Source organism: Haemaphysalis longicornis, unplaced genomic scaffold (genome assembly GCF_048455015.1).
Source record: "Haemaphysalis longicornis isolate Haplotype H1 unplaced genomic scaffold, Haemaphysalis longicornis Haplotype H1 scaffold_117, whole genome shotgun sequence".
NCBI classification, from domain to species: domain Eukaryota; kingdom Metazoa; phylum Arthropoda; class Arachnida; order Ixodida; family Ixodidae; genus Haemaphysalis; species Haemaphysalis longicornis.
The window spans coordinates 126,483-152,812 of record NW_027526222.1 but is presented as its reverse complement, the minus strand read 5'-3'; the positions used below and the strand labels follow the sequence as shown (position 1 = coordinate 152,812).

The 26,330-nt window shown below is 44.8% G+C and overlaps 1 protein-coding gene across 9 annotated transcripts; it reads left to right on the top strand.

The window, feature by feature from the left end:
* The first annotated feature begins 2,779 nt into the window (after positions 1 to 2,779).
* On the top strand, positions 2,780 to 25,647 carry LOC144161480 (uncharacterized). 9 transcript variants are annotated; one of them, XM_077692136.1, is made up of 8 exons: positions 2,781 to 3,067; positions 4,019 to 4,132; positions 6,146 to 6,382; positions 7,396 to 7,466; positions 10,544 to 10,651; positions 15,564 to 15,723; positions 23,813 to 23,867; positions 25,188 to 25,647. In XM_077692136.1, the coding sequence occupies exons 3-5, from the start codon at positions 6,148 to 6,150 to the stop codon at positions 10,568 to 10,570; spliced, it is 333 nt and encodes a 110-aa protein (XP_077548262.1). In that variant the 5' UTR covers positions 2,781 to 3,067; positions 4,019 to 4,132; positions 6,146 to 6,147; the 3' UTR covers positions 10,571 to 10,651; positions 15,564 to 15,723; positions 23,813 to 23,867; positions 25,188 to 25,647. The 9 variants fall into 9 exon arrangements, with proteins under 9 accessions (XP_077548268.1, XP_077548267.1, XP_077548266.1 ...); XM_077692135.1 differs by lacking the exon at positions 23,813 to 23,867 and adding an exon at positions 20,910 to 21,049; XM_077692142.1 differs by lacking the exon at positions 23,813 to 23,867 and having other exon boundaries at positions 2,780 to 3,067; positions 4,019 to 4,066; positions 6,146 to 6,357.
* Positions 25,648 to 26,330: the final 683 nt, after the last annotated feature.

Here is a 26,330-nt window from a genome sequence, read left to right as displayed (position 1 = left end):
TGTGGTAGAGGTGCGGGGTAGTCCTCGATGGCGCGGGGTCTTTCACCAGGTCTAGGCCTGGGAGCATTGACTCCGAAAATAAAAGTTGATTTGTACAATGTACGCACACAGTCTTACGTCTTTCTTAATGATGTAATGGGCGAACTTTCACGAGAGAGTTACGGTTACCGATGATCTCCCCCTCTCGATCTTCGCCCCACTTATCATCATTCATTCCGTGGATATGGCGTGATTTTTTTTTTTTTTGTTGCTTATACAGCCATTGGAAGGCTTGAAAACGTTGGCGGAAGCGAGATAAAAATCTCCTTTCTTGACTTGATACGTGCGGGACAAGCTGGCGGATGGTGGAGGGTGTGGCGTGACCTTCGCAAAGCTAATCGGTTCAAAGACGACCGCCTCGGTTCAAAGACGACCGCGACAACCACGGAGGGAACGCGCCCCTACACGACCCCGAGATGTCCCTAGACAGAAGTGGCGCCAGCCCGTTCAGCCTCGCCGGTGCCTCCACGGGCCGAAACGATCGTCCGGGGGCCTTGAGCAGTGCAAAGAAAGGTAGCTTCCGCGCTCCCACAACGGCCGCAACAGGATGCCAGGATATCACCCAGCAGGCATCGCCGCATCGAAAAGCTTCGGAAGTGCTTGAAGCGTGCGTCCTGGGAACCCAGTGGCAGAAATATCGGGCGATCACGGAAGAGAAGTTACAGAACCCCTTTGGAACAAGTTTGCGAGGAGCCAGAGCAAGCGCAGGTGAGCCTACCTTCGAATGTCGCCCTGGTGTGCGTGACTCCGTGTGTGTGTGCGTGAGGAAAAAGAAAGCTGAGAGGTTTGCCGGCATGGCGTCGCCTACAGCTTCTCTGCGGGAGTGCACGTGAGGGGCCCTAGAGGAAGTGACGCGGTACAAAGAGGGTGGGAAAAAGGGGTTGTCATGGGGTCTTCAGTGAGTGGCGTAAAAAGTTCAGTGATCTCACACGATGGAAATGTTTAACATAGAATCGTCTCAGCGACACGGATGTCGTGCGGGTAATAAATAACACGGCCGGTACTTTCCGCTGTGAGTCGAGGAAGACGGCCACGGTCCAAGAAAAAGTTTTTGAAGTTGAGGAACTCGTAGTTTAAGGAAATCGACCTCCTTGCGAGGTGGTTTCTTGACTTCTGTTTCCATGAGTGCTTCCCTGCACCATCGAAGACTCACAGCGGTGGTCCCGGGCGCCTCGGACTCAATTTCCTACACATCCCGCGTGTCGCGAGGACAACGCCCGCCAAAGGTCACTGGGCGGTGTCGACGCCGTCTCCTTTAGAGGCGTGGTCTTGTTGACAAAGCTATATGGTGGCCACGTGGGCGGTTTGGATGATTTGAATTTTGTGGGGAAGCAAGGGAAATAAAGGACTTCTGTTTCAATACCCGGTCTTCGTTGCAGGCGGAGCTGTATATAAAAAGAAATGACCTATCTCCAGAGGTCACCCAGTCAGTACACAGTCGACGCATGCTCAGGACGTTTGCACAACGTGACTGTCCGCTATAATTATACCGCCGTTGCACGTTTATAATCGCTTAGATTCGCCCTATCACAGCACGCAATTTAATTTCGGCGTGAACCGATCACGTACGCTTTCGTCGCCTGGAGCTATATTTTGGTAGGAGCTGGTCAAGCGGACCTTCTTTTAAACTTGACTAACAAAATTAAACAATGTATTGTTGACGGCAAAGTAAAAGAAACCGGACCAGGGGGGTAGCCGGGGGAGGGGGGGAGTAGAGTTAGGTGTTCGAATACCTCCCGAAACTTTTTTCAAGCACTGCGTAGTGTTCCTTCAGGCAGAACTCCCCCTTTGCATCAGCCACTCCGGAAAAGATTTCTAGCTGCGACACTGGACCGGACTGCCCGCTCGTCGTTCTGGGTCGGCAACCAAGCGCGCATAGGATTGCGGAGTGTATTCGCGAAGACTGAAATCTTGTGCGTGATTTCTGATGGTTCGAAATGCGCGGAGCACGTCGACACACGGACAGCCTCAGCTGGCCGCTTGCTACCTGTCGGAGAGTTTGCTTAACCGTTTCTCCAATCTCGGGTTTACCGCTGCAACTAAACGAGCCGCTGCACACGATCTCTTTTTGATGGAAGCGATGAAACTACGGTGAATTTCACTTTAAATACGTCACAGCACAACACTATCGTGCCGTGGGGTCAGCATTGGAAGCGAGTTCCACGTCACCAAGCCACTGCTCACCATTCATAACAGCGCGATTTCAGACGGAGGTTAACGATGCTAATTAAAATGTCTGGCAACCTTACATTATAACACAAAATAAAATACTATGCAATAAAATAGAATTTTGTGCGCCGTAAAAATTAATATTATTGACTGGCAGAATTATTAACATAATACAACTGCAAACTGACATATTGATTACATTATAGATTTCAAAAAAACTTGGCCACACTGTTCATAATGTCTTTTAAAACACTGGCAACACTGCAATTGAAAACGTTTAATTAAATAATTGGGTTTTGTTTTGTGCAAAATATATATTGTCGCAACCATCACACTTTAATTATTATTAAACTTAACCAACAAGTGCTCAAAAAATTGCATCTAAAACAAAAATCTGGTAACAATGTTACATTCTAAAAATCTGGCAACAATTTTACCTTTTTTTTTCTTTTATTAGAATGAAATAATTTATTTAAATATAATAATAAGAATCCTAACTTTTCTTTTATCCCAGAAAGTTCTCAAACTAAAATTTCCGCACACCGACAGGCTGGCTGAACAGAGCGCTTTATTTCAAATAAAGCAAATAACAAAATGGAAAACGTTGGTTATGTGGTCTTCCCGCCGTAAACATAATTTCCGAACTCGTCGCGTAGAGAAAGAACGTCGCCGTTTTCTTGCGACCAGCACAGCCGTCAGCACAGAATAGGGAGGATTTCAGATTTAGTCGTCGAGGTGTTCCCTAGATATTTTGGCCGCGATATCCCTACCCGCCTGTGAAACGCGAACCGCGAGAATTTGCCTGCTCGTTGCGGACTGTTCTTGCTGCATCCGAGGCGCATGGAAAACACATGAGTCGGTAAGCAGATAGGCCACATCGTATAATGAGCGCCAGATTGATCTTCCATCGTATAATGAGCGCCAGATTGGTCTTCCTAGACTGCCGCTTGTTGATAGTCGATAAAAGCGAACTGAAAGATGATGATCGCTAGAAGAGTGACGCCGTCGTTGCACATAATTGCTGCCCGAATGGATTTCTGCTGTTCGCGACTTGTAGTTTGGGTTTGGTAGGATTACTACAAAGGCGATGTCATTGCAGACCTGTTAGATCGAATCGCCTCTGTACTGTGCTTGCCGGGGGTCGTAATAAATTTTTCCTTGTTGATATGCTCTCCGGGGCAGAAGGAAACAGTGGTGGGAGTTGTAGAGCCAGCTTGGCTGCAGTGTTAGCAAAATATGTTACAAAACATGTCGAGTTTTCGGTAAAATTAATTCTTAACTTCTGGATACTTTCAGCGCTCGTCACTTTCTTGTAAAGTTGTAACAGCTATACGACCTGTATTTTCTACCGGCATTATAAGGTGATTCTGGAAGCTATCATTTAGCTTAGCAGTTCAGGTCCCATCGAACCTAAAGGCATGTCGAAAATCAGGAACTGGAATCAGCTGCCCTGGCTGGGAATGCTGTGGTACTAACCGGAAATGAACTGATCGCAGCTGAGAATTAAGTAACTGCTACCAGCATGGGAAAATGAAGTTATTCAAATTCTGCCCCGTGCATACTGGGTTGATCTTCCTGACATCATCGCTGTCACTTCTGCGGCCGATGATTGAAGAATTTTTCTCCCTAGCTTGTATAATGCGCTTAATATTTCTCTTTGAATGCTTGCTTGTTTCGACTTGGGTACTTTTTGCTTATTGTCACTTATTCATCCGCCTGTTAAAGAGCTCCTTCTGTGACTGTGCCACTAGTTTCCCTTTGTGTCATTTCTTTGGCCTCATGTGTTCTTTGCCCTTGTTTATGATTTCAGGTGGATTGAATGGCCAGCCTGTGATCTCATCCCAGCAGTACACGGCAGGCAAGGAAACACCTTATGATCCAGTAGTTCCAGTTGGGGTCAAGGTTCTGCTGATTCCAAGCTCAAGTAGGACAGATTTGGGTTTTCATTCGAATTACATATGTTGTGAAAGTAATTTGATAGCCATTGAAAGTTAGGCGGACAGAGAGAGTGAGGTGTTTATTAAAAGGAAGAAAGGTCTAACACACAAATCTTTGGCCTGCTGTTACCTAATTTCTAAGCAGAGGTTACGTTCAAATTTTTCAGCCGTGCAGTTATAGATGCTGTTTAAATCCTTATCCAAATATGCGCAAGTTTTTGAACCATGCACTTAACTACGAAAGTTGATGTTGGTCGCAGTAAAAATGGGAACAGGCACATTTAAGGATTTATTTCAGGTGAGTGCATATTAAATGAAAAAAGGTCATGTACAGCTTTAGCTCGAATCAGCTAGCCGTTGTGCTGTTCTGTTGCCTGTAAGTAGGAAGAAGTGCTATTAATCAGCTAAATTTAAGCATGTGACTAAGCATTTAAGTGAATTGCTTTTTCATCTGCATGGACATTTGAACTTCTGGAGTGGGCGTGTTTACAGCTGTTCAGGGGTACCAGCAGTTTCGTAATTTATAAGCACTTGCAAATTACAGAACTTCTAGTGCCTGTGAACAGCTTTGTGTTATCTCAAATATCAAGAATGAATAAAAATGCCTCATGAATTACAAGTATAAAAAATGTATACTAAGCACACAGTTTGTTTGTAGATTTATTATTTTGGCTTCAAAGCAAAAAATAATAAAGGTATATAAAAAATTAACACTCATAATTTCATGACACCACAAGTTAAACGACTTGTACCCCTTTTCCTAAATAAAAGTTTCACTAAGTTTGCTTTCAAAGAATTGGAAGTAAACCTGTCAGGATGCAAGGCACAGTGGTTTCATTAGCGTTGTATATGAGCAAAGGTGATTGCCTCTGGTTTCAAACGTGTCATTTGGCAAAAAGAGAAAATATCTAAATGCACAAATGCTTGCATGCATGCTAGTTGCTTTTTTATCTCACACGATTTTACTGCAGGTTGGGGCTAAGTATTTCATCTTTAGCCTACCAGCCAAAGGAATTATGATAATTATTGCAGCTATAATTGAGACTAAGGTTTTGGTGAGACTGTTGGCCAAACGGTTCTTTATATGAACTGTAATTAATGTTTTGCCATTTTTTTGGTTGCTTGTACAATCATAGTTGTCTAGTATGGGAAAGGGAAACCAGTACTCTGACAAAGAAACCGAGTGTGTTTAACAGAGTCTGCCCTCTGCGAAGTTCGAAAGGGCACTGCTGCCCATGTACGGCTGCAGTCAGCATGTGTTGCTCCACCAGTAGGTTGACCTGTGCGCATTGGTCACTTCAGCTAGGAGGACGCTGTTGGAAAGGGAGCGCTGTAATCGAGGCAAAGTGGCGTATGCCCTGTGAGCATTTTCGTCCAACATTATTTGTTCATTCCCCTTAGCCGCTCTCAGTAACTACATTTATTGGCTAGCAAATATGCCAAGTGTGGCGTGCATGTGGTGAAAAGTTGAAAGCCGGTATGAATGTGGCAGCCTTCCAGAAAAAGCACCGCCTAAAGGAAGCTTCAAAAAAGTTTTATTTTACCATTGTAAGACCCCTCAGTATTCTGGGCCTGTCAACACGTTAATGCCGTGGCTAACTGTTGCATAAGGAAGACAATTGTTGCAGGTACTTGCTGCCATTTGCTAAATGTTACTATGCTAGTATTCCAGCAGAATTTCGTTGCTATGAAAGCGCTAAATTTGTGAGACTGATTTTGAAACTTCTAAATTTGTGAAAAATGAGATGTAAATGCTTCTGAGGACTTTTATGTTTTCAAGTACACAGCTGTTAAATCCTCTTGTAGCTGTGAATTTACAGTCCTTTTCTAGTATCCTAACCACGCAAAGTGTTTTTTGAATTAATGTGCCCTAATAAGGTTTGCTTGTACGCATTATGGCATACATTGTGGTACTCCATCATTAGAAACTGTTCATAGGTCCTCAGTGTGCTCTTCCTCTGGTGTGCACTTATCTCTTGAAATTTCTGTTGATTCGGCAGGGATGTACCTGTGGATCTGCCCGTCTGCTGTAACAAGCCCCAGCTACCAAAGGCCACTGTGTGTAGAGATTCTCAGGTGGAAGAGATCTCGTCCGAGGGATTGGCAAGGCTGGCTGCCCCTTGAGAAGGGGATGCTGCTGAACACCGAGGGGACTGCCTGCCCCCTGACACACCGCAAGCCTTGCCGCCACGAGCTCCAAGGCTTCACACAGGTGTGCAGCAGCGCACAAGGCCACCGTAAGTTGTTGCAGATGCAGTTACTGGCAGTCACCTGAAGGCTGTATCGCAAAGAGAGAGGTCGTGCAGGGCCCCTACAGGTGGCTTTTTTTGCAGGTGTTCATAGTGAGCCAAGCATGTTGTCAGTCTTCAAGAACTGCTCTTCACTCATTCAAGCCAGTTCAAATGTGAATCAGCTATACTTATTCAACAGTTTGAATACAAGTTTGCCATTTACCCTGGCGTGTTTGCCTGTTGCTATGTTTTGTTCTGGGCGAGGCAGTTATGTACAGGAGTGACCAGCCGCCACCGTCGGTCAGTTGCTAAGGCATTGTGCATAGCCCAATGACTGAGGTTTGATCCCTGCCACAGCGTCTTGTCTTTCTGATGGAGGTAGAAAATTCCCGCGCCTTCCCGCGAGGGGAACACGAGTAAATGCAGAGCATTGGGGCCTCAGTACTGATTGAAGGCAGTGTTGCTTCCATCGCTTCTTCCGTGATGCTGGAGTAGCAGACACGAGTAAACGTGGGCACGAGCGTCAACCCAGGAAGGAAGGAGCAACGCAGTGACTGAAACACGAGCGACCGCTGGCCGCTATATTTGCAGCGCGCGCAGTAGAGGGAGAGCAGTACGGGGGGGGGGAGAGCGCGCATGCGCAAGCAGCGCGCGCCCTTCCACGACCCCACCGCGCTGCTATCACGCACCTGTTACGCCGAGACCGCGACGGAGCGAACGGGCTGACTACGACGCATGCGCGCGCCAGCTGCTGTTGAGAGAGAGGAGGGAAGGAAGAGAGGCGCACCTGCTGCGGACGCGAAACTGTTGACACCGTCCGACGTAGGAACAGGCGAGGCTAAGAAATGCTCTGCATTTAAAACTGAAATGCTCGTGTATTGAGACTGCGGCACATGTTAGTTAAAGATTCCCAGGTGGCCAGAAGTAATCTCAAGCTTTCCACTACGGTGCACCTGATAAACCATGTGTAGCTTCGACATGTTAACACCCCCCCACCCCTCTTTTTTTTTGAAGTGCAGGAGCCTCTACAGCAGGGATGGTCATCAGCATTGGTGTGGTAGCCAGAGGACCAGTGTGGAAATATATCGTGGTAAGAGGCTTCCCATGTTATTGCTGATCAAATACTCTGGGGTTCATGTGGCACAGAAGCCTGGCAAGTGTAGCTTCCATCTCCATTACAGAATAAAGAACAAATTTTCTTTTAAGAACACACTAGCAACAAACACTCATTCTCACAGAAAAAAAAAAGCTCATATGCATCGTTCACTCACAGTGCAAAAATTTAAACATTGCTTTTTTTTCTTTCCTGGCTTGTTAGACATGCTTGCTCACAGGGCGTATGTGGAAGGTTGTTGATCATGTTGAACTCAACATTGGAGCAGAGGAGGAAGGGCAAGAAAGGCCAAATCGGTCATTACGTTTTTTTACTGTTCCCACCATCTGAAATTTATCCACTGTGGTTTTTCCCCACCCCCTGTTCCCTGCCCTGAAAGTTCAACACCCCTTCTTGTAAGACTGTAGCTGTTCACAAAGCAAGGGACAGAAAAATTCATATTGTTGCAGTATTTCGAGCTTCTCTGTGTTTGAGTCCCCTGCAAATGTTTTTCAACGCTGGAAGTAAACCTGTTATGCTTAGAAAACACAGGCAGGATTGTCGAGTGAAATGTTACACTTCTGCATGCAGTTGGAAACTCGGCAATTGTAAAAGATGACTGAAAACAGAACACGCTCTTTACTTGTCTTAAATTTGCCACACTATTCAGACTGGAGTGGCATCACTACAGCTCTAGCCGCACCTTTGGTTTTTGCTGCGCAATGTCACATGTTCTGAAAATAAATAGTCATCGATAAAATAATGTATGTGTTGACGTTGCTTTCTTGCCTTTCAAGTAAGTCATTGGCGAGGAAAATATAAAAAAGGCAGACAAAATATTTGTTCTCGCACTTCCAGTATGACTACGTAACCATTGTGACACGTCTCGATGCACCCGTGTTCAACTTCTATTTGCGCTCGTTTTGGCCTGTGATGTAACACAGTCAGACAGCGTGTTTGTTGTGTGCAGTTTTTTGTTTTGTTTTTTTTGCATAAAACAAAATTTGCTGTTACAAGCCATCACGAGCTGTTTTGCTGCTTCCTTCATCGCAACTTCATGATGAGTGTGTGAGGAATGAAGCAACCAGACAGATTGGGAAATGAAACTCAAGTATTCATTTTTTCCCCTTCCCCACGAGGCGCGCTGGTGAGAAATACGTGGATTCCTTGGCTCCAGGGATTGGAGCTCCTGCAACAGCGTATGAGGATGGCACTGGCACTCTTCCTGTGTTGCCATGGGTGGCTAACTGTGCGTGCTACAAAGCCAAAGCACAGATACACATAAGAAAGCATGAAGCTCAAATTAGAATCTTGCTCCAATGCATGCTTTAGATTTGGCTGACAGTGCTTGGTTCATTGTGTAACACATTACAGCAAAACACCTGCTGCTTTAATTTCTACAATGCATCCGGTGAGGGTCGGAGACCCTATCAGTACGCACGAAGGCCCACACTTTCTCGCCCTGTGTACTGAAAGCTGAGGACTTTGCAATTAGGAAGAATGACAACAAGGAAAATGTGAATGTTGGGTGCTGGAGGCAGAGACCTGCTCTCATTTCCCCTGCTTCAGCTCCCAGGAGAAAAGTCTGCATCCTTCATCGTGGTAGTTCGTAATATGGGGAATGTGATTTTTTATCTTGCAATTTTCAATTTGTTTCCCCGGCGATACTCAACAGATTTCAACAAATTTTGCGGGAGGAGATTGTGGTAACTGGCACCACCTGGTGGGACTATACGGATGAATTTCCATGTACGTCCACGAGAGGCCGCGACGACAGCACTAAGAGAAGGTAGAACACGACTTGTGGAACCAGTGTGCCTATATGCCCCTGACAGTGGCTTGTGTCCTCACTGCCGTGTGCCATGTTCGCGTGACCGGTCGCCACAGAGATAAACAAGTGTATTTTAATTCTATGTATGTTAGCTTAAGTGGAACAGTACTTGTGTCAAAATTAGAAGCCATAAATAAGCTTCCTGCCAATATAGTGGCATGTGTGAGGAACCAACATCACTCCTTGGCTTGCAGTAAGGTTATTCCAGCCACTAGCATGCCTCGCCTCTTTTCTATCACTGGAAGGACTGCAGCCAGTCAAATATACTTTCTATACTGGAAGGACTGCAGCCAGTCAAATATACTTTCTATACTATTTACAGCATGTTGAGGAGCCCACTTTTCTTCATTGCAGTGTAGGCCATATTTTTATTGCACTGTTTGCTATTTTGTTTTAACCTTTTATTTTTAATTTTGTGTGCGGTCTGAAGTTTACAATTTGGTTTAAATGGATGCCCTGATTGTGTATGAATTTCGTCATTTTGTTACGTCTAAAAAATAATTTATTTCCTGAATTCCGCAGTTTTTTTTTGCTAATGCTAACCTGTAGGTGGGGTGAGGCTCGTCAGGCAGTTGTTAATGACCGCTTTTACCTTGCCATCGTCAGCTTTTTTTTTTTTTTTTTTTTTTGTCTGACACAAAACTGGAATAAAGTTATTGATGATGACGATTTTCTTATCAAGCTGTAGTACATAAACTCTCAGACATGTGAAGTGCTCACTGCGTAGGTTTTCACTCTTATTTTTTTTATTTTTTTTTTGTAGCTGTTTTAGGAGCTCTATACCCTCTAAAGCCAAGATATTCGTATTTGGAAATTTTGGATTTGATTCACAAAGAGTTTTAACTATTCGTATTCGATTCGTACTCCAAAATTTGATTTTGGCTCATGTGACTCTGCTTCCCACCAGACGCATTCCAAATGATCGCCGATAAGTGTTGTAGGGTCCTGTACTAGTGAGGGAATATGCTTCTCCTGGCTTTGGTCTTCTTCAAGATGGGTTGAAGCTAATCACCTGCTTAGGGTTCTGCCTTGTAACAGTTTTTATAGGTTCAAACCGTGTGGCTCCGTGACACCCAGTTACTGAAAACTTGTCTCCATGCTGGCATTCCATCGGGACCTACTGTCAGGTTAAGTGCTATCCATAAGCTGGCCAATGTTGAGGGGACAAGAGAGAGCCTTCTTTGCCTCAAGTTCAGTTTTCTTTTTTGGTGGATCACCTTCTCACAGAGATTCCTCTACGCAGTGGGTTGTTCTCCCTGAAAGGAGGTGAAGAGAAGATTAAAGCAACTGGAGAATGCATTGAGAAGTGTCCCACAGACCTCGGTGTGGCTTCATCTTCCCTGCAACATCTGTAAGTGGTCACATAAGTAGAATTACTTTGGCATGCAGAGCAGTATGTGGTGTCTCATAATCTCTGCTTCTCTCCTGTGCACTTAAACTTGTCCAATCACAGCGATGGGACTGCTGACTCATTTGCCCCAAACTATATCAAAAGGCAGATCCTTTTACAACCTGCTACTATTTGAGTTATCTGTGCCAAATCTGCTCCAAATCTTGCTTGTGTGTGATGGTAGAAACGAAACTACCTCAGTTTGTAGTAACTTGCAAGTGGGTGCGACATTGGTGATCATGCACAATTGCAGCCCCTTTCTTCATGTGTGCATAAAGGAAACAAGGCATGTAGAAAAAGCTAGCGCAACAACTAACACGGCAGAAAAAAGAACTCCTGGTAATGTCGCCTACTTCCTTTTTGGTTGTCCTGTTCTTAGCAATACAGCTAAACCTGGATATAATGAAGTTGACAAGAATTTGCAATTTTTCGTTGCATCCAGGTATTCGTTAAATGCAGGTTTCAAGTTAAGGCTTGCGTGAATGAAGCAGAAACGAAACCAAAGTGCTACGCATCAGTGACAGTAAGCTCACCCTTAGGGGATATATTTCACAGTAAAAAACTGTGTGATTTGCACCTGCTAGCGTCCCTTTAAAGGGACTCGCGTCTGCTAGCTCGCTACAAAACGTACTCTAAAGTATTGTGCAAGCTGCTCAAAGACGCTAAAAAAAATTATTACGAGAGCGAAATCACCAGTGTGGGGAATGACGTGCGAAAGCAATGGAAAGTTATCAACTCCTTCCTAAATAAAACATCGGCGAATCCTTCCATAACAAAAATAAATTCAGACAACAGTACATTTGACAACCCATCTGACACCGCAAACGCTTTTCTAGATTCTTTCACACCCAACCAACCAGTTCCACCTGAATCGCTCAACACAAATTTTCAGCGATTGCCTCACAGTTTTTTTCTTTTACCCACTTCGCCTGAAGAAGTGTATAGGGTTATTCACAATTTTAATGACACGGGCCCGGGATTAGACAACCTTAAGCCTTCATATATCAAGTTGATTGCGCATCTCGTCTCTGGAGCATTCGCCCACATTGCAAATCTTATCTTTAAGACTGGGGTATTCCCATCCGTTTTGAAAAACGCCAAGTTAACACCAGTGTTTAAGAAAGGGGACAGACTTCACATATCAAACTACCGCCCGGTAGCCGTATTATCTTTCTTTGGCAAAATTATTGAAAAGCTACTTGTTGTGAGGCTCACAAGTTATATGTCAAAATTTAGCATTCTATCACCGAACCAGTTCGGGTTCAGGGCTGGGTATTCAACTGAACTTGCTTTAATATTTCTAAGTTATAAATTTAAAGAAGCCATTGATGCGGGATATCTGGTTGGTGCGCTGTTTATTGACCTTTCTAAGGCTTTCGACTCTCTGAACCATCACATTTTGTTTAAAAAATTAAATGAAATTGGAATCACCGGCCCTGCTCTAACCCTAATAAAAAGTTATTTATTCGATAGGAAACAAACTGTATGCATCTCTGGTACTTACTCCGAATTCAAATTAACGAATATAGGCGTACCACAGGGATCTCTTCTAGGTCCCCTTCTATTTTTAATCTTTATCAGTGATCTCCCGCAATGCCTTAAATTTTCAACTGGTGTACTTTATGCTGACGATACCACTATCTTTACAACTGATATAAATTTAGAATCGCTAATTGTGAAGCTTAATGATGATAGTAATAATTTAGCTGCATGGTGTCGGGAAAATATGTTCACCATTAACTCGTCCAAATCTCGATTTATTATTTTTAGATCTCAACACAAAATAATCCCGGAAAACTCTTCCATCTGCCTAAATGGTACTCAACTTCTTCGCTCAAACTGCGCCACTTTTTTAGGTGTTGAGCTTGATAAACACCTCAAATTCCAAAAACACATCTCTTTGTTAACTAAAAAAGTAGCTTATGGAATGCGAATATTAATCAAGGTTCGTCCTTATTTTGGGTTGAAGACTCTAATTTCATTGTACTATGCTTTTATTCATAGTCACATTAATTATTGCATATCGTCTTGGGGCAATACATACCCGACACACCTGTCCCCCTTGCAACATATTCAGAATCAAGCCATACGGATCATTACCCATAGTCATTTCTGTTGCAGTTTTTTACCGCTGCTTCGTGCTCGTAACATTTTATCGGTTTCTAATTTGGTTAAGTATTCTCTTTGCATCATAGTATTTACCGTAAAAACCCGCGTATAATACGAACCCGCGTATAATACGAGGTGTAATTCGGGGACATCAAAATCAGAAAAAAAGTTTTCATCCGCATATAATGCGAGGTAAAGAGCACATAAAACATTTATTTGCACTGCAGTTACCGTTCAGTCTTTGTCAGTTTTCGCTGGCACCGTCTCCCGACGTCCGTTTAGTCATCGTCAGGGTCGCTGCCGCTGTCTGCTGAAGTCGCCTTGTCGGAAATGTCTTCCCACAGAAAGTGGTCCTCAGTGCTATCAAGGGCGTTCGAGGTGCCGCTTTTCTTAAAAGAGCGACTGACGAGCTCCTCTGGAATGCTGGCCCACGCATCCGCGATCCAGCCACAAAGCACCGCTGGAGAAACCCGCGTCAGCCATTCGGTAGCTGTCACTTACGGGTATCCTGTCCTCATCCACTCTTGGTAGCAGGACCCGATGCAGTCTTTGAGAGGCTTGTTGATGCAAATGTCTAGCGGTTGCAGCTGCTGGGATGTCATTCCTCCTGGCATGACAATGAGTTCGGTGCGGGGTTCGTGCAACAACTTCTTCACCGAATCGGCCAGGTGGCAGCGAAAGGCGTCCAACACGAGCACTGACGGGAATCCCCAACAGTGCTCCAGGCCGCCGACACCACACAAACTTTATCCAGTCAAGCACCAGTTGCTTTCTCCACCCACGAATGCTGCCTTCGGTAACGCCGAACTGCCGTCCTGCAGCGCAATTTCTGATGGTCTCGGCACATAAAATAACTTTTCTTTTAATTGCAGCCGAATACTGTTTTAGTGCACCTGACATCTTGATAGACTTGCGGTGAACGTGCCGAGATCCTTCGCGTAGTCAAAACAATCAAAATGGCGCCGGCTGAGAGAAGCAGCAGCCAGCTAACGCCACAGCAAGATGGCGCTCCCTCCGCTGAAACCGAAAGTGCAAATTCTCGGGGGAAAACTTTGGGATCCACATATAATACGAGGCACAAATTTAACAGAGTAAAATTTGGAAAAAAACCTCGTATTATACGCGGGTTTTTACGGTAAATTCTTCAGCAATAGGCTTCCTATCGAAATTATCACTGCTAACCAGCTTCCACTTCAGAGCTGCACTCGTTTTGCCCTGAATAACAATGTTTTACTTCCTAAAGCTCAAACTAATTATGGTAAACAAGCTGTGCATTTTTCTGCTGCTTACGAATGGAACTGTTTGCCTCACTTCATAAAAAGTGCTTCAAATATTTTTTCCTTCAAGAATAGCTTCCGTATCATCTTCAGTCAATTTGAGTTCATTTTGTTCGCTTTTATCCCGTGTTTTGTTTGCGTTTTTTTACTTTCAATGTGCAATCTCAGTTTTGTAACATCTGTTTTGTCTGTTTCAACATTATACTGTAACCACTGTTTGTTCAAACATTTACTTGTTGATGCTTGTATTATAGGAGGTCCCCCTGCAGTCTTTGACTTCGGGACCTCCTCCTGTATTTTATGGACCCATTTTATGTACTTTCTTTGTGTTAAATAAAGCACCATCGAATCGAATGGAATGCTCTTAGAGCAGTGCAAGGAAACCTGTGCGTTGTTAAATTACACTGCCAGGAATACCTGAGCCAAATATTACACATGCACATGAAGTGGTGAGCGCGCAAATCACTGTCAAAGACTCAGAAAACCAACCGCGCTGTCTTCAGTTTTCCTCATTATGCGCCCCCTGGCATCGCCGAAATGACATCATTGCGGCCATGGCTGTCCTATTGGCTGTCGCTGGTTAACTTTGCGGCTTATTTCTCGCGTTTCCTGTGATGATCCACTGTCGTCGGTGCTGTGCAGCAACCTCTTCTATGCCTGAACCAGTCCAAACAGTTCTGGCGTTTGGTGTTTTGAGTGTGTGCGGAGTGATGAACTCAGTACTTCTGTTTCAACCAGAAAGAAACCGAAACCAGCTGCTGTGAGCCCGCGCGTGACCCAATGTGCAAGCGATAGCGGTCGCACTGCTGCAGTAAAGCGTAAAAAAAGAAAAGAGCCATCAGCGCAAGAAAAAAAATACTTGTATTTCTGCAGTGTGGCAGCACATGCCAAGCGATGATCGAAAAAGGCACACTTTTTAAACATACCAGTGATGACGTGCGTGTACGTCATTGACCCTGAAAGGTTTAAGGCTGAATTTTTGGGACTTCGTTGTTATTGGTGTCTCGTGTAAACCAAGCCTGGGAAGAGAAATTTGCAAGTACAAACGTGGCCAAATGAATGAATTCAAATCCCTGGTTTTAAAACTGGGGATTTGAATTCATTCATTGCCAACGGTTTGTTTGAATAGGTATAATAAGGACACCATATGTCTTTTGGGCTTGGATGTGGTTTGATGTGGATAAAAATCAAAAAAAGGTTGGGCTCGCATGACAGGGTCACTGCTTTCAAATAAATATTGCCTACCAACGAAATTTAGTTTCCCTCTTGGCTACGTTTTACAGTTTTGTGCCAATATGTCGAGGTGTAGCTAGCCTTGCCACGTGTAGGTTGATGCTCAGTGGTAGACCGCTGAACCAAAGCAGACAGCCTTCCCCCTTTTTTTCCCCAATGTATCCTGTAATAATTTTGCCTGTAAACTGGCAGCGTGCCCGGTGCATTCAAACTTCTGTATAGCTTCTTTGAGCTTGTCCATCTTTCTGTGGCAGATTCATGGAGGTGCCAGCCGGCCATGCTGCACTGGCAGTCGAGCTGTTGGGCACAATACATGGGCTGTAGGGCCACCTGCCCTACCGGGTACTGACCTACCCGAGGGTTTTCCCTGGTGTCCCCTTCAACAAGACGGTCTTCAAGCATTCCTGCCTTGAGGTATGTTTTGAAGCACTGCATGCCTCTACATTTGTTTAAGGTGCACCAGCAGTGCTCTCCAGAAGCATTGTAGCAACATCGCTGCTTGGCTACGTGCAATACACATTTTACTGTGCACCTGGATCTGTTCTCCAGATAATGTGACCGATTCCCTAGAGGAAATGTTGTTCTGGTTTCTGCTGGTCTCAGTTGGGACTACTCAGATGTATTTTATTTGCCAGCAAATGCTACAGCCCTGGCACTCTTCCCGTATTGTTTCTTTAGCGACTTAATTTCGTGGCATCTTGCACCCCCATGGAAAAATTTTTATACAATGGCCATTGAACATCACTCCCATGATGTAGTTATATCAGAATGGCATTCATCTTTGCACAATAAGTGATGCAGGTAGCGTCTTTTTGTCATCAGGCATCCAGTACACAGCATAAAAGAACACACATCCTCATAATTGAAGATATTCGAAGTGGCGAGTCCTTCCACGATGGGTCATAATGTGGCCCTGTTCTCATTCATCGAAGTTAGGCGGGCACAAAACATGTCTCCAACAAATCTCAATGCTGTGATTGAGATCCCTGAGATAAAAAAACTACACTGCATGACATTCTACCACATTTATTTTGAGCATACACACAATCTCACCGCACTTTGTAATTGTTGCCGTTTGGCTACAAAGCAAAAAGAATTCATGGCTTGGGTGGCTAAACATGGTTTCCATCATTGTGAGCAAAGTTAACAAAAGATAACATAATCTGCTTCACAATTTCGGCGAAATTTTTTTTTAATTTTTACCGTATTTATTCGAATATAGGTCGACCTTTTTTTTCCGCAAATGTGCTTAAAAATTGAGGGTCGACCTATAATCGTGACCGAAGAACCTCTACTTATAGTCGTGATCAAAAATGGCGAGCGCACCGAGCGATCCGTTTCTCCGTCGCGCCCGGCGCTCCTGAATTTGAGGCGGCAGCGCGGAGCATCTAGAACAAAGACAGGTAAGAAAATAAAAGTAAAAATAACAAAACAATCAGTGTAAGAAAACCAGCCACAGTCACTGCCAGCTATCGCGCATTACCTGCGGCCGGACCAGACACGAGCGAGCTCACGTACTACTACTGGCTAGAGGGCCAGATTGGCTAGGCTTGGTGTCTTCGGAAGTCGTGGTAGCGGCTAGCGCGAGGTGGTGGTGACTTTCGCCACCTAGCGTAGCCACCTCGTGAACGAAACGGCGTTGGCTGCTTTGCTCGCTGTCTCTACTATCTCCGCGCTTTCTTAGTGTCTGCTTCGTTGCGAATTTGCGATTTCCGCACGCAACGTTTTGCTCGTGCACATTTCACGATGTCACATCGGATGAGCTATACTGCCAACTTTAAGCTGCGGGTCATCCTGTTTGCTGAGAACTTGAACAACTACGCTGGTCAGCAAGAGTTAGTCGTTAATGAAAAGCTGATCAGGGGATAGCGGAAACAGCGGGATGAACGTTTTGCTTGTAGGGGACTGCGTCGTGCGTTCCGTGGCCCTACAATTGGGAGGCACGATGCTCTCGAGAAAAAACTCCGGCTGCACGTGGAAGAGGAGCGTGCAAAAGGACTCCAAGTGTCCTGCGAAGATATTCAGACCAAACCTCGGCAGTTAGCGCTGCGAGGCGGGATTGGCCGTTCAGTCTTCAAAGCCAGTCGGGGGCGGGGTGGGTCCAGAAATTCATACAGCGCAATGGACCGCGGCGCATGCGGCGCAAGTTCCGACGACGACGCAGTGTGTGGCTACGACCAGTGATGTGACCGCGTTGTAAATAAATGTGAGTTTTAAAAAGTTTCCTCAAGTTTTCTCTTAAAAGTATGGGTCGACCTATAATCGAATATGTTTTTTTTTTTCGGCGACTTCAATTTTTAGGGGGTCGACCTATATTCGTGCTCGACCTATTTTCGAATAAATACGGTACCTGTTAAAAACGGACCAGACATTTCACAATAATAAATCAACATATTTGTTTGAATTCTTTCATTTTTTTTTTTATCATCTACCTTCCCAAATAATGTACAGTTGAGTCCACCTATAACGATACCGTTTATTACAATATATCGGATATCACAATGAACAACTATGGCACCTTCAACTTTTGTATACGTTCTATGGTAAAATAAACTGCTTATTACAATGCTGCAGTGCCACGATATCGGATATAACGATTGGATCCGGTTACGGCGTGCACCGAAAATACGAGCGCTCTCCGCGTTGAAGGCGTGCGCCGCGAGCTGCGGTGCATCTGACATCCCTATTACCCCTTAAAAAATGAGTTGACGGCGCTGCTCTGCCGCTTTGGCATTGCCGCCACGCCCGCTCATGAACTCGCGCCGACATGCCAATTGCTGCCGTGTTCACCTACGTTCGCTTCATGGTCACGCACGCACCGCTTTGAAGTTGACTGGGTGCCTCTTCAACTGCCTCCGTCTTTCCGCGGAAGGAACGTCAGGGCTGATGTTGTGGAAATGTGCAAGTGCCTCACTGAAGAGACGATTGTTGCGAGGATACGTGCTGGGGACAGCGGGGACAGTGATACTAAGACGACGCGGTTGAGCAGCCTATTCAGGTAGGGTCTTCGCAGGAGGCCCAACGCATGATACAGTCCCTCAGGGACTTCATTTCCGCCAAGGACCCTTCACTTAGCTAGGTGAAGCACCTATAGATAGATGCTCTTGAAAAAGCTTTTGCGCGAAGCAAACAAAGCCCACCGACTACAGTATCTTTTCTGCAAATAAGTAGTACTACGACCTTGCTTGCATGCGAATATAATGTTTTGATCCCTGTTTTGTCTTTTTTTTTTCTTTGCACAACCCACTTATAACAGTTATCAGTTATAACGATGGGTTTTCCATGGCCCTTGGATATTGTTATAAGTGGACTAGACTGTAAATAAATATGACTTAATACAGTTAAACCTCGATTAACGAAGTCGTACTTGCGGGCGAAAATTTCGTTTAATCAAGAATTTTGTAAAATCGAGGTTTCGATTTTTACCAGTTATTGAGGTTTCAAAACCTTGCCCATCGCTCAGAAACAACTTCTATGTAGTTACCTCTCCACTTAAACCCAAATTTTTACTAAAACTGGCCGCGAAAATTGTGTGAATTAAGAGCTTCAACACTTAGGCAATGGAATTCGGATAGCCAACAGTAGTTCGTGTCGTCGTAAAACCGGTGCTTTTTCCGCAACGCCACATTAAATATGATAGCAGACTAGGTATCCACTTTTTCTTTTTTTCATTTCGGTTCTAAACGCCGCTGTTAGTCAATTGAACCCGCGTCCATGCCCCGTGAACTTTACTCCGGCGAGGTGCTGGTTCGAAGTTACGCCTCTTTTCGTCCGTTCAGTGGTAGGCTTAGGCGCGGCGATGAGGGGTGCGGCGGGCCAACAGCGGAAGGGTGCTATAAAGCTTTCGAAAGACTTTTTCATGTACAAAGGCTCTGCAGTATGGGCGTGTGATGCAACCACGACACTCGAGATAAAGCCATGATTGAGAGTTGAGTGGAGTACACACTGACCGCTTCACTTTGTGGAGCAGCGCTTACGTGCTCCCGCTAAAGCGGAAAGCTTACATTAAATATCTTCTGGCCAAATTTGATTAAGCAATTACTTTTATGCCCGCTGAGCCCTACAGAAACCGATTTCTCCGCATCGCAGCTGTCTAATGAACACGTTTTGACCTTGGTTCGGAGAGCAATTTATTGCCACCAGCACTCGATGTTCAAGCCGTAGTGAAGAAGTCCGTAAGCAGTGCTTGGCGTTTCTTGACCAGGGTGGGCTTTACGTGACGCTCGTATGCTGACAGCGCTAACAAGGCTTGCTCTTCAACATTCGCGTGCGCCTGTGTGCCTCCGCAGAACGTCGATGGCATCCATCACTTCAATGGCCTTCGGTTTCACCGACACTTCCTCAGGCTCTTGTTCGGAACACTTTTCTTTCCCTTGGAGTGCTCATGCTGCTTATAAAACTCATCTAATGATGGACGAACAAAATATTAGTGTGGTTATCAACGAGCACAACCTAGAGCAGCAGCACCGTGAGCAAGGATGCGTAGAAAAAGACACTTGAAGTAGGCTTCGGCCTTCGGCAGCCTAAGCATAGAGGGCGCTGGCGTAGGCAACGATGGAGACGTCAAAATGGTGGCCGCACTATTAAACCGTCCATAACCGCTAGCGGTTTTTGAGCAGCTTCTTTCATCGCTTTTAATTGTTGTCAACTGCATAATTCACCGCTTTTCTTTCATTTTAGCCTTTTAAGAGTTAATGTGAGAACTGAATGTTTTCAATGTAGGCTCTGAGAGGCAAAATAAAACGTGCCTCGACCGGAATTTCGTTCTTCCTTTCTCGCCATGATTTCGTTAAATCGAAAGCGCCGCACGAAATTACTTCGTAAAATCGAGATAAAAATACATGGATTTAGCAAAATTTTGATAGAAAACTTGAAAAAATTCGTTATATCGCGAATTTCGTTAAATCGAGGTTCGTTATATCGAGGTTCAACTGTATTATGTTGCTTTTTTTCGCATTGTAGAAAAGCGATGGTCTTATGCCTTTGCACCATTTTTTTTTTTTTAAACATGAGTCTTCGCCTATGTGCCACAGGAAAGAGCTGAAGAAATTCATGTAAAGAAAGTGCACTTGTATAAGAACTTTCTCTAGTATTTGTATTAGCTCAATGGATTGCACTTGTAAGCCTTCAGCTCCAGGGCCAGACAACATTACATACGCTATGATACAACATCTACACGCAGATACTCTTTAGACACTCCTACACCTATACAACCAGATATGGCTTTCGTGGCACATTCCACGCTCTTGGAGGGAGGCCATAGTTGTGGCTTTTCTGAAGGAAGAGAAAGACCTGCCAGTTATAGACCCATTAGTTATAACTCCTGCCAGTTATAGACCCATTGCCCTGACAAGCTGCCTGTGTAAGCTTCATGGTTTTTTTTTTTGTTTTGTTTTGTTTTTTTTGTCGAGAACCTATGCGACGCCAGTAGCGACGGCCGCAACCAAAAATATCCAAGAATCTATAAATAATTCTCTGTTTCATATATTCTGGATGGTAATTTGGTGGCATTATCAATCCAAGACTCAAACATAAGAACTATATATTTTGGAATTGCTTAGGTTACAGCCAGCCAATTATTTTTGTTGAACTGCTTCCAGCTGCACAGCGAAATGGCGCGGTTCGATTCTGTAGCCTTGACGTCATTGCTGCAGAAAGTTGTCCCTGAGTACTACGCAGGAGCGGCGTCTGCCTTTGCATTGTTTCTGACCGTATTTGCACCTGGCTTGTTCTTGTTGCGGTAGGTAGTAATCGTTTCGTGAAACATTGGGCGTGCTGAACAAACAGGGTCTGCTCAACAAATAGGGTCACGTAAGACAATGTCAGTTACACCAATCGGGCAGTGTCGTGTGAGACAACTTGAAAGTGCTGGACTGCTGTGCAGCTGTAACAAGCATAGTGCGTGCTGTGCCAACAGCAGTGGGCTGGTGCTTTTTTGTTTACGTGCACTTTCGTAACTTCCATTGTTTTAGTAATGTAACTGACTGGCCTAGTTGGTATTCCATTATGTACAGTTCAACGCAAAATAGACGGGGACTAGAAAATGCACAACACTAAGGCGCTACTACAACTGAAGTTTATTAGAAAAAAGACACTTGCTTATAAACACGTTAAGAACAGATAAAACTGATAAGAATAGAAAAGAAAGGAGCAAAAAACGAGGGGAAGTGACACGAGATAAGATTTTTTGCACACTCAGACACACCCGTTAACAACGCGTGTGTCAGCAACCCAATAATGGACCATAAGCACCATCTTCACAATCTATATGCAGTGGGCAGCCAAGTGTCCCTCATTGCCACGGCGTACGTTATTTGCATGTTCACGCAATCGAATATTATAGCGTCCTGTTTGGCCTACGCAAGACTTACCACATTTCATAAGTCTTACGTAGGCCAAACAGGATGCTGTCTTAAAGGTACCCTGCAACACTCTTTCAGGAGTGCATGTAAACCTGCGCGACGTCTAGATTACACTACCAGGAATACCTGAGCCAAATATTACACTTGCACATGAAGCGGTGAGTGCTGAAATCGCTGTAAAAGATGCAGAAAAACCAACCGTGCTCTCTTCAATTTGCCTTATTTGCACCCCTGGCATGGCCTAAACAACGTCATTGAGGCCATGGCTGTCCTCTTGGCTGTCGCTGGTCAACTTCGTGGCTTATTTCTCGCATTTCCTGTGACGATCCGCCGTCGTTGGCGCTGTGTACCAACCTCTTCTATGCCTGAACCTGTAAGCACAGTTTTGGCGTTTCTTTCGTGTTTTGAGTGCGCACGGAGTTTGACGAACTCAATACTCCCCTTTCAACGAGACCACTCGACAAGAAACGTTTATTGCTTCAAAAACGCCCTACCAGCCTGAGCGCGCGCTTGCCAGCAGGCAGCCATGCCTGCTTTTTTGTGGCACCAGACCGGAAATAGGCCCTTCCACGTTGTGGAGAGAAGGAGAAAACTCCCTGGCCTGTGATATATCGAAGGCCGCCAAAGAGAACGCTGCGAGCCACCCCCCTCTCCGGAAGAGAGCGCGCAGCTTTCGTCGCGCTGTCCGCAATCAAGTTGAGAGGGAGCAATTATGCGCAATTTCTCATCACACGTAGTTTCAGTAATAGTGAATGGGTTTTCTTAGCTCTTGCGGGAGGAGATTGCTTGGACACTAGACTTTACCCCAAAATACATTCCGAGTAGTCGATGGTAAGTGCTGCAGGGTCCCTTTAATATTTGATTGTGTGAACATGCAAATAATGTACGCTGTGGTACTTGGCTGCCCACTGCAAAGATTGTGGAGATGGTGCTTGTGGTCCGTTATTGGAAAACTGTGAAGTGCTTTTCAGGTCGAGAGACCAGCGCACCAGGGAAATAATGGCAGCAGTGAATGTTCAGGCAGTGCATGACAAGTCACGTGCATCAGTGCGGCATCTTGGCACTTTTCAGCCAAAGCAATTGAATTTCTGGAGGTTGCTGGCACACGTGTTGTTGACGGGTGTGTCTGAGTGTGCAAAAACATCTTATCTCGTGTCACTTCACCTCGTTTTTTTGCTCCTTTCTTTTCTTTTTTTTTTTTTCAGTTTTATCTGTTCTTAACGTGTTTATAAGCGAGTGTATTTTTTCTAATAAACTTCAGTTGTAGTAGCGCTTTTGTGTTGCACCTTTTCTAGTCCCTGTCTATTTTTTTGCTGAACTGCACATACCTAATTCTATTGTTTACCCCAGCATTTTTACTGCTATAAAATGAATATGCATTACATTTAAGCGAAAATAGCTCCAAGCTTATAAGCCCTGCCTAATACCCGTGCCACACGTACACAAAAAATGGCATTAAGTGCTGAAGGCCTTAAGATGCCAAATGACATTAACTGGTTGGGCCGTGCTACACGCGAAACCGCAAAGGCATTAAATGTGTTAGGTATGATGGTGATCATGACCAAAAAGAGAAATTCACTCATATTTTAGAAGTCTTTAACGTAGAGAAAAACATCTTACAAGGGTTAGAAATGTTTTTTTGAGAAAGAAAACGTTATGAGAGACAGTGTTTTTTTGAAAGTGGTGCGAGCCATTTCTAATAGTGGCTTCATCAGCTGCCATCGCCTGCCAGTGGTAGCCAAATCCGAAAAATTTAGCACAACAAGTGACACGATGTTTTGTTTCTTGCCGCTGTTTTAGTGAACTTTGTCTTCTTGAAAACTTCGGCACCAAGGGTGCACAAAAAATCGCCTTATTTCGAAGTTCAGCTATGTTTCCGCGTCAACACTCTGGTGCTGAGAGTTTCGTTGGTTTCATTTGGTGCTCATCACGTTCGAGGGTACGCAGATTTAAGGTGTTCGTGAAGGTAAATGAGTTGTGTGGAACTCCTTAAACCCAAATGACATTAGAGCGAATGGCATTAGATTTTTGCGTGTAGCAGCAAATTAATGGCATTAAAAGTTAAGGCATTAAGCACTTAATGTCATTTTTCGTGTACGTGTAGCACGGGTATAACTTGCGTTTGCTTTTGCCGTTTTCAGCCAATTGCACAGCTGTTCATATCACGTCCTAGGTTCCATCGCAGGAAATGAGCTAGTGAGTCACATGGCCATTCCCTTTTTTCCTAATTATGTAGCTTATTTGAGCGAAGTTTATGTTAAAAATGGTGTCAGTATGATTCCAATGAGGCAATCTTTCGAATGAACCAAACTTGTGTTTTGTCTGCATGGCCCCTTTAATCTGTAGGCTGCTCACTGGCAAGCAAAGCAGATCATGCAGTCTCTTGGGATCCTGCTTCCCCACCCGCATGCACGCGTGTACAGCTTCTGTCAGCAAAGGCTTGCTGATATGAATGAGACGTGTCGCAGTGCCAGTGTCATGCTTGATGGGAGCAGTTTTCAATGAACACTTCTAACGCCCCCCTCTGGCGAACTTTCCAAGCGATGGAGCATGGGAGGTAACACCTGGCTCTGGCTGGCAAAGGTTGTTTATGTCACTGGGGTATGTCCCAAAGATGTCACCACCAGAGCAACAAGTGTTTTTTCTGTTTTATTACGTGACACCTGTTCGGAATCTTCTGCCTTGCCCAACATTCCTCCCAGCACGTGGAATAGCCTCCGTTGCCTTTTGACGCTGAAGGGATCGGCATGGCTTTCACCATGGCAGAGTTGCTTGCAGCAGTAGAATCTGCCAAAGGAAAAAAACTGCACCGTGGTTCAGACACTATTCCCCACGGGGTTTTCAGGGACTTGGGCAATGATGTACACTATTCCGTATGAGGCTTTCAAGAATTTCGGCAATGATGGGCTCACTCAACTCCTCAATACCATAAGTGAGGCACACCTGTGTGGTGTCATTCCTGCAAGCTGGAAAGCACTGCATGTTGTCCCTATTCCAAAACCTGGCAAAACTGGCAATGGTTCTAGAAAACTTTCAACAAATCTCCCTTATGCCATTGCATTGCAAGCGTGCAGAGAAATTGCTAGCACTCTGTTCTTGCGGTGGCTTAACAGCATTGCCACCCGCCCAAATCAGCTTTTGCCCATCCCTGGACAGAGGTGCCCTTAATTAACATTTTAGCGGCATCAACCTGCAAATAAAAGCCATCCTAGGAATACTAGACATAAAAAGAGAATTCAGGTATACACTTTAGACTGCTTGTGGGAATGACAACATGTGGGAATGTTGAAGCAGTAGATTTTATTTCAAGCTATATGATCCTCTATGTTTTTGTTTGGCGCTCTTTGCCCCAGCTGGCCTTGCGCCAGAAAACTCAACCATCATCATCATCATCATGATCCTCTATGTCTCATGGTAGGTCTGTCATGATTGTCAGTTTCTGTTGCAACAATGTCATCTGTTGCGATGTGTCACCTTCTGTTGTGTCATCTCTCGTAATTATGGGATCTGTTGCAGTTTCTGCATCTGCACTGACTACCCTGCTAGGGCTGGGTGATGCTACCCTCCTACTAACAAGAAAAAATGCCTCTGGCGCCACAGACATGTGCTTGTCCCGCCATCTGCTATCACACCCCCCTAAGTTTTGCACGTGCTAAAGAAGTAGGAGCACTCGGGTGGCAGTGGCCAACTGTCGGGACCTGCCAACAGCTTCGCTTTTGGTGTGTTTTTACGACCACTGGTTCCCCAGCCTGTCATCGTGGTCATGCAGAAGGCGACCTCCACCACTCACAGTAGTCCTGCCTTGCCTTGCGTCCGATGAGAATATGACACCTTCAGTGACAGGCCTCTGCATAGATGACACGACCACCTACATTGCGTGGACACAAGGGCTGCATCACCGTTTGTTTCTGGACTTCATTTGTGAAGCAAACCTTTTCATATTTATCTGATCACCATTCCTCGTTATCATCTGATCATGCGCATTCATTTATGCCCTGTTGCAAAATAAATGCTTTAAAATTATGTTGCCGTGAGTTAAGTTGTCTTTTAGCAACGGAGTATTGGCACACTTGGACACTGGAAGAAACTGGAGGGAGAGAAAGCCTCTTCAATGACCTGGCAAGGTGATCCAACACTGCAGTGAGCTTCACTTCTCTTCTCGCCTAGGCAGGCATGGCACGCTCGAGCAGATGACACGACGTGCCACCTCTAGGGTCCCCTGCACCTGCCCCATTTCAATTCAGTGTGAAGCCGTGCTGGCTGAATGGGCGTGTCTGCGGAGCATGGACCAACTTGCTCATTTTCACATTTCTTGCACCCACTGGTTGTATCGAGGAAAGATGAACAGCTTTTTTTTTTTTAATTTTATGGCTTGATAAATCCAATAGCTGTTATGTTTATAATTCTTTTGAAGCAACAACTATGAGCAGAGTAGGAGCAATGTCAGAATGAATTCACCACCAATGCAGGTGGCTGAGGGAATAAAACGACATGGTCAGCAGGGAGATTGTCATGCAGCTGACTGAATGATCACAGTATGACTTCTTGATGCTCCTAATGCTGCAACTTAAATATTCCAACATACTTGTGACCCAATCCTGCATTCGAGAAAGCCATGGTGATTTATCTGAAAGATGTACAGCGCAGTCATGAAAATGA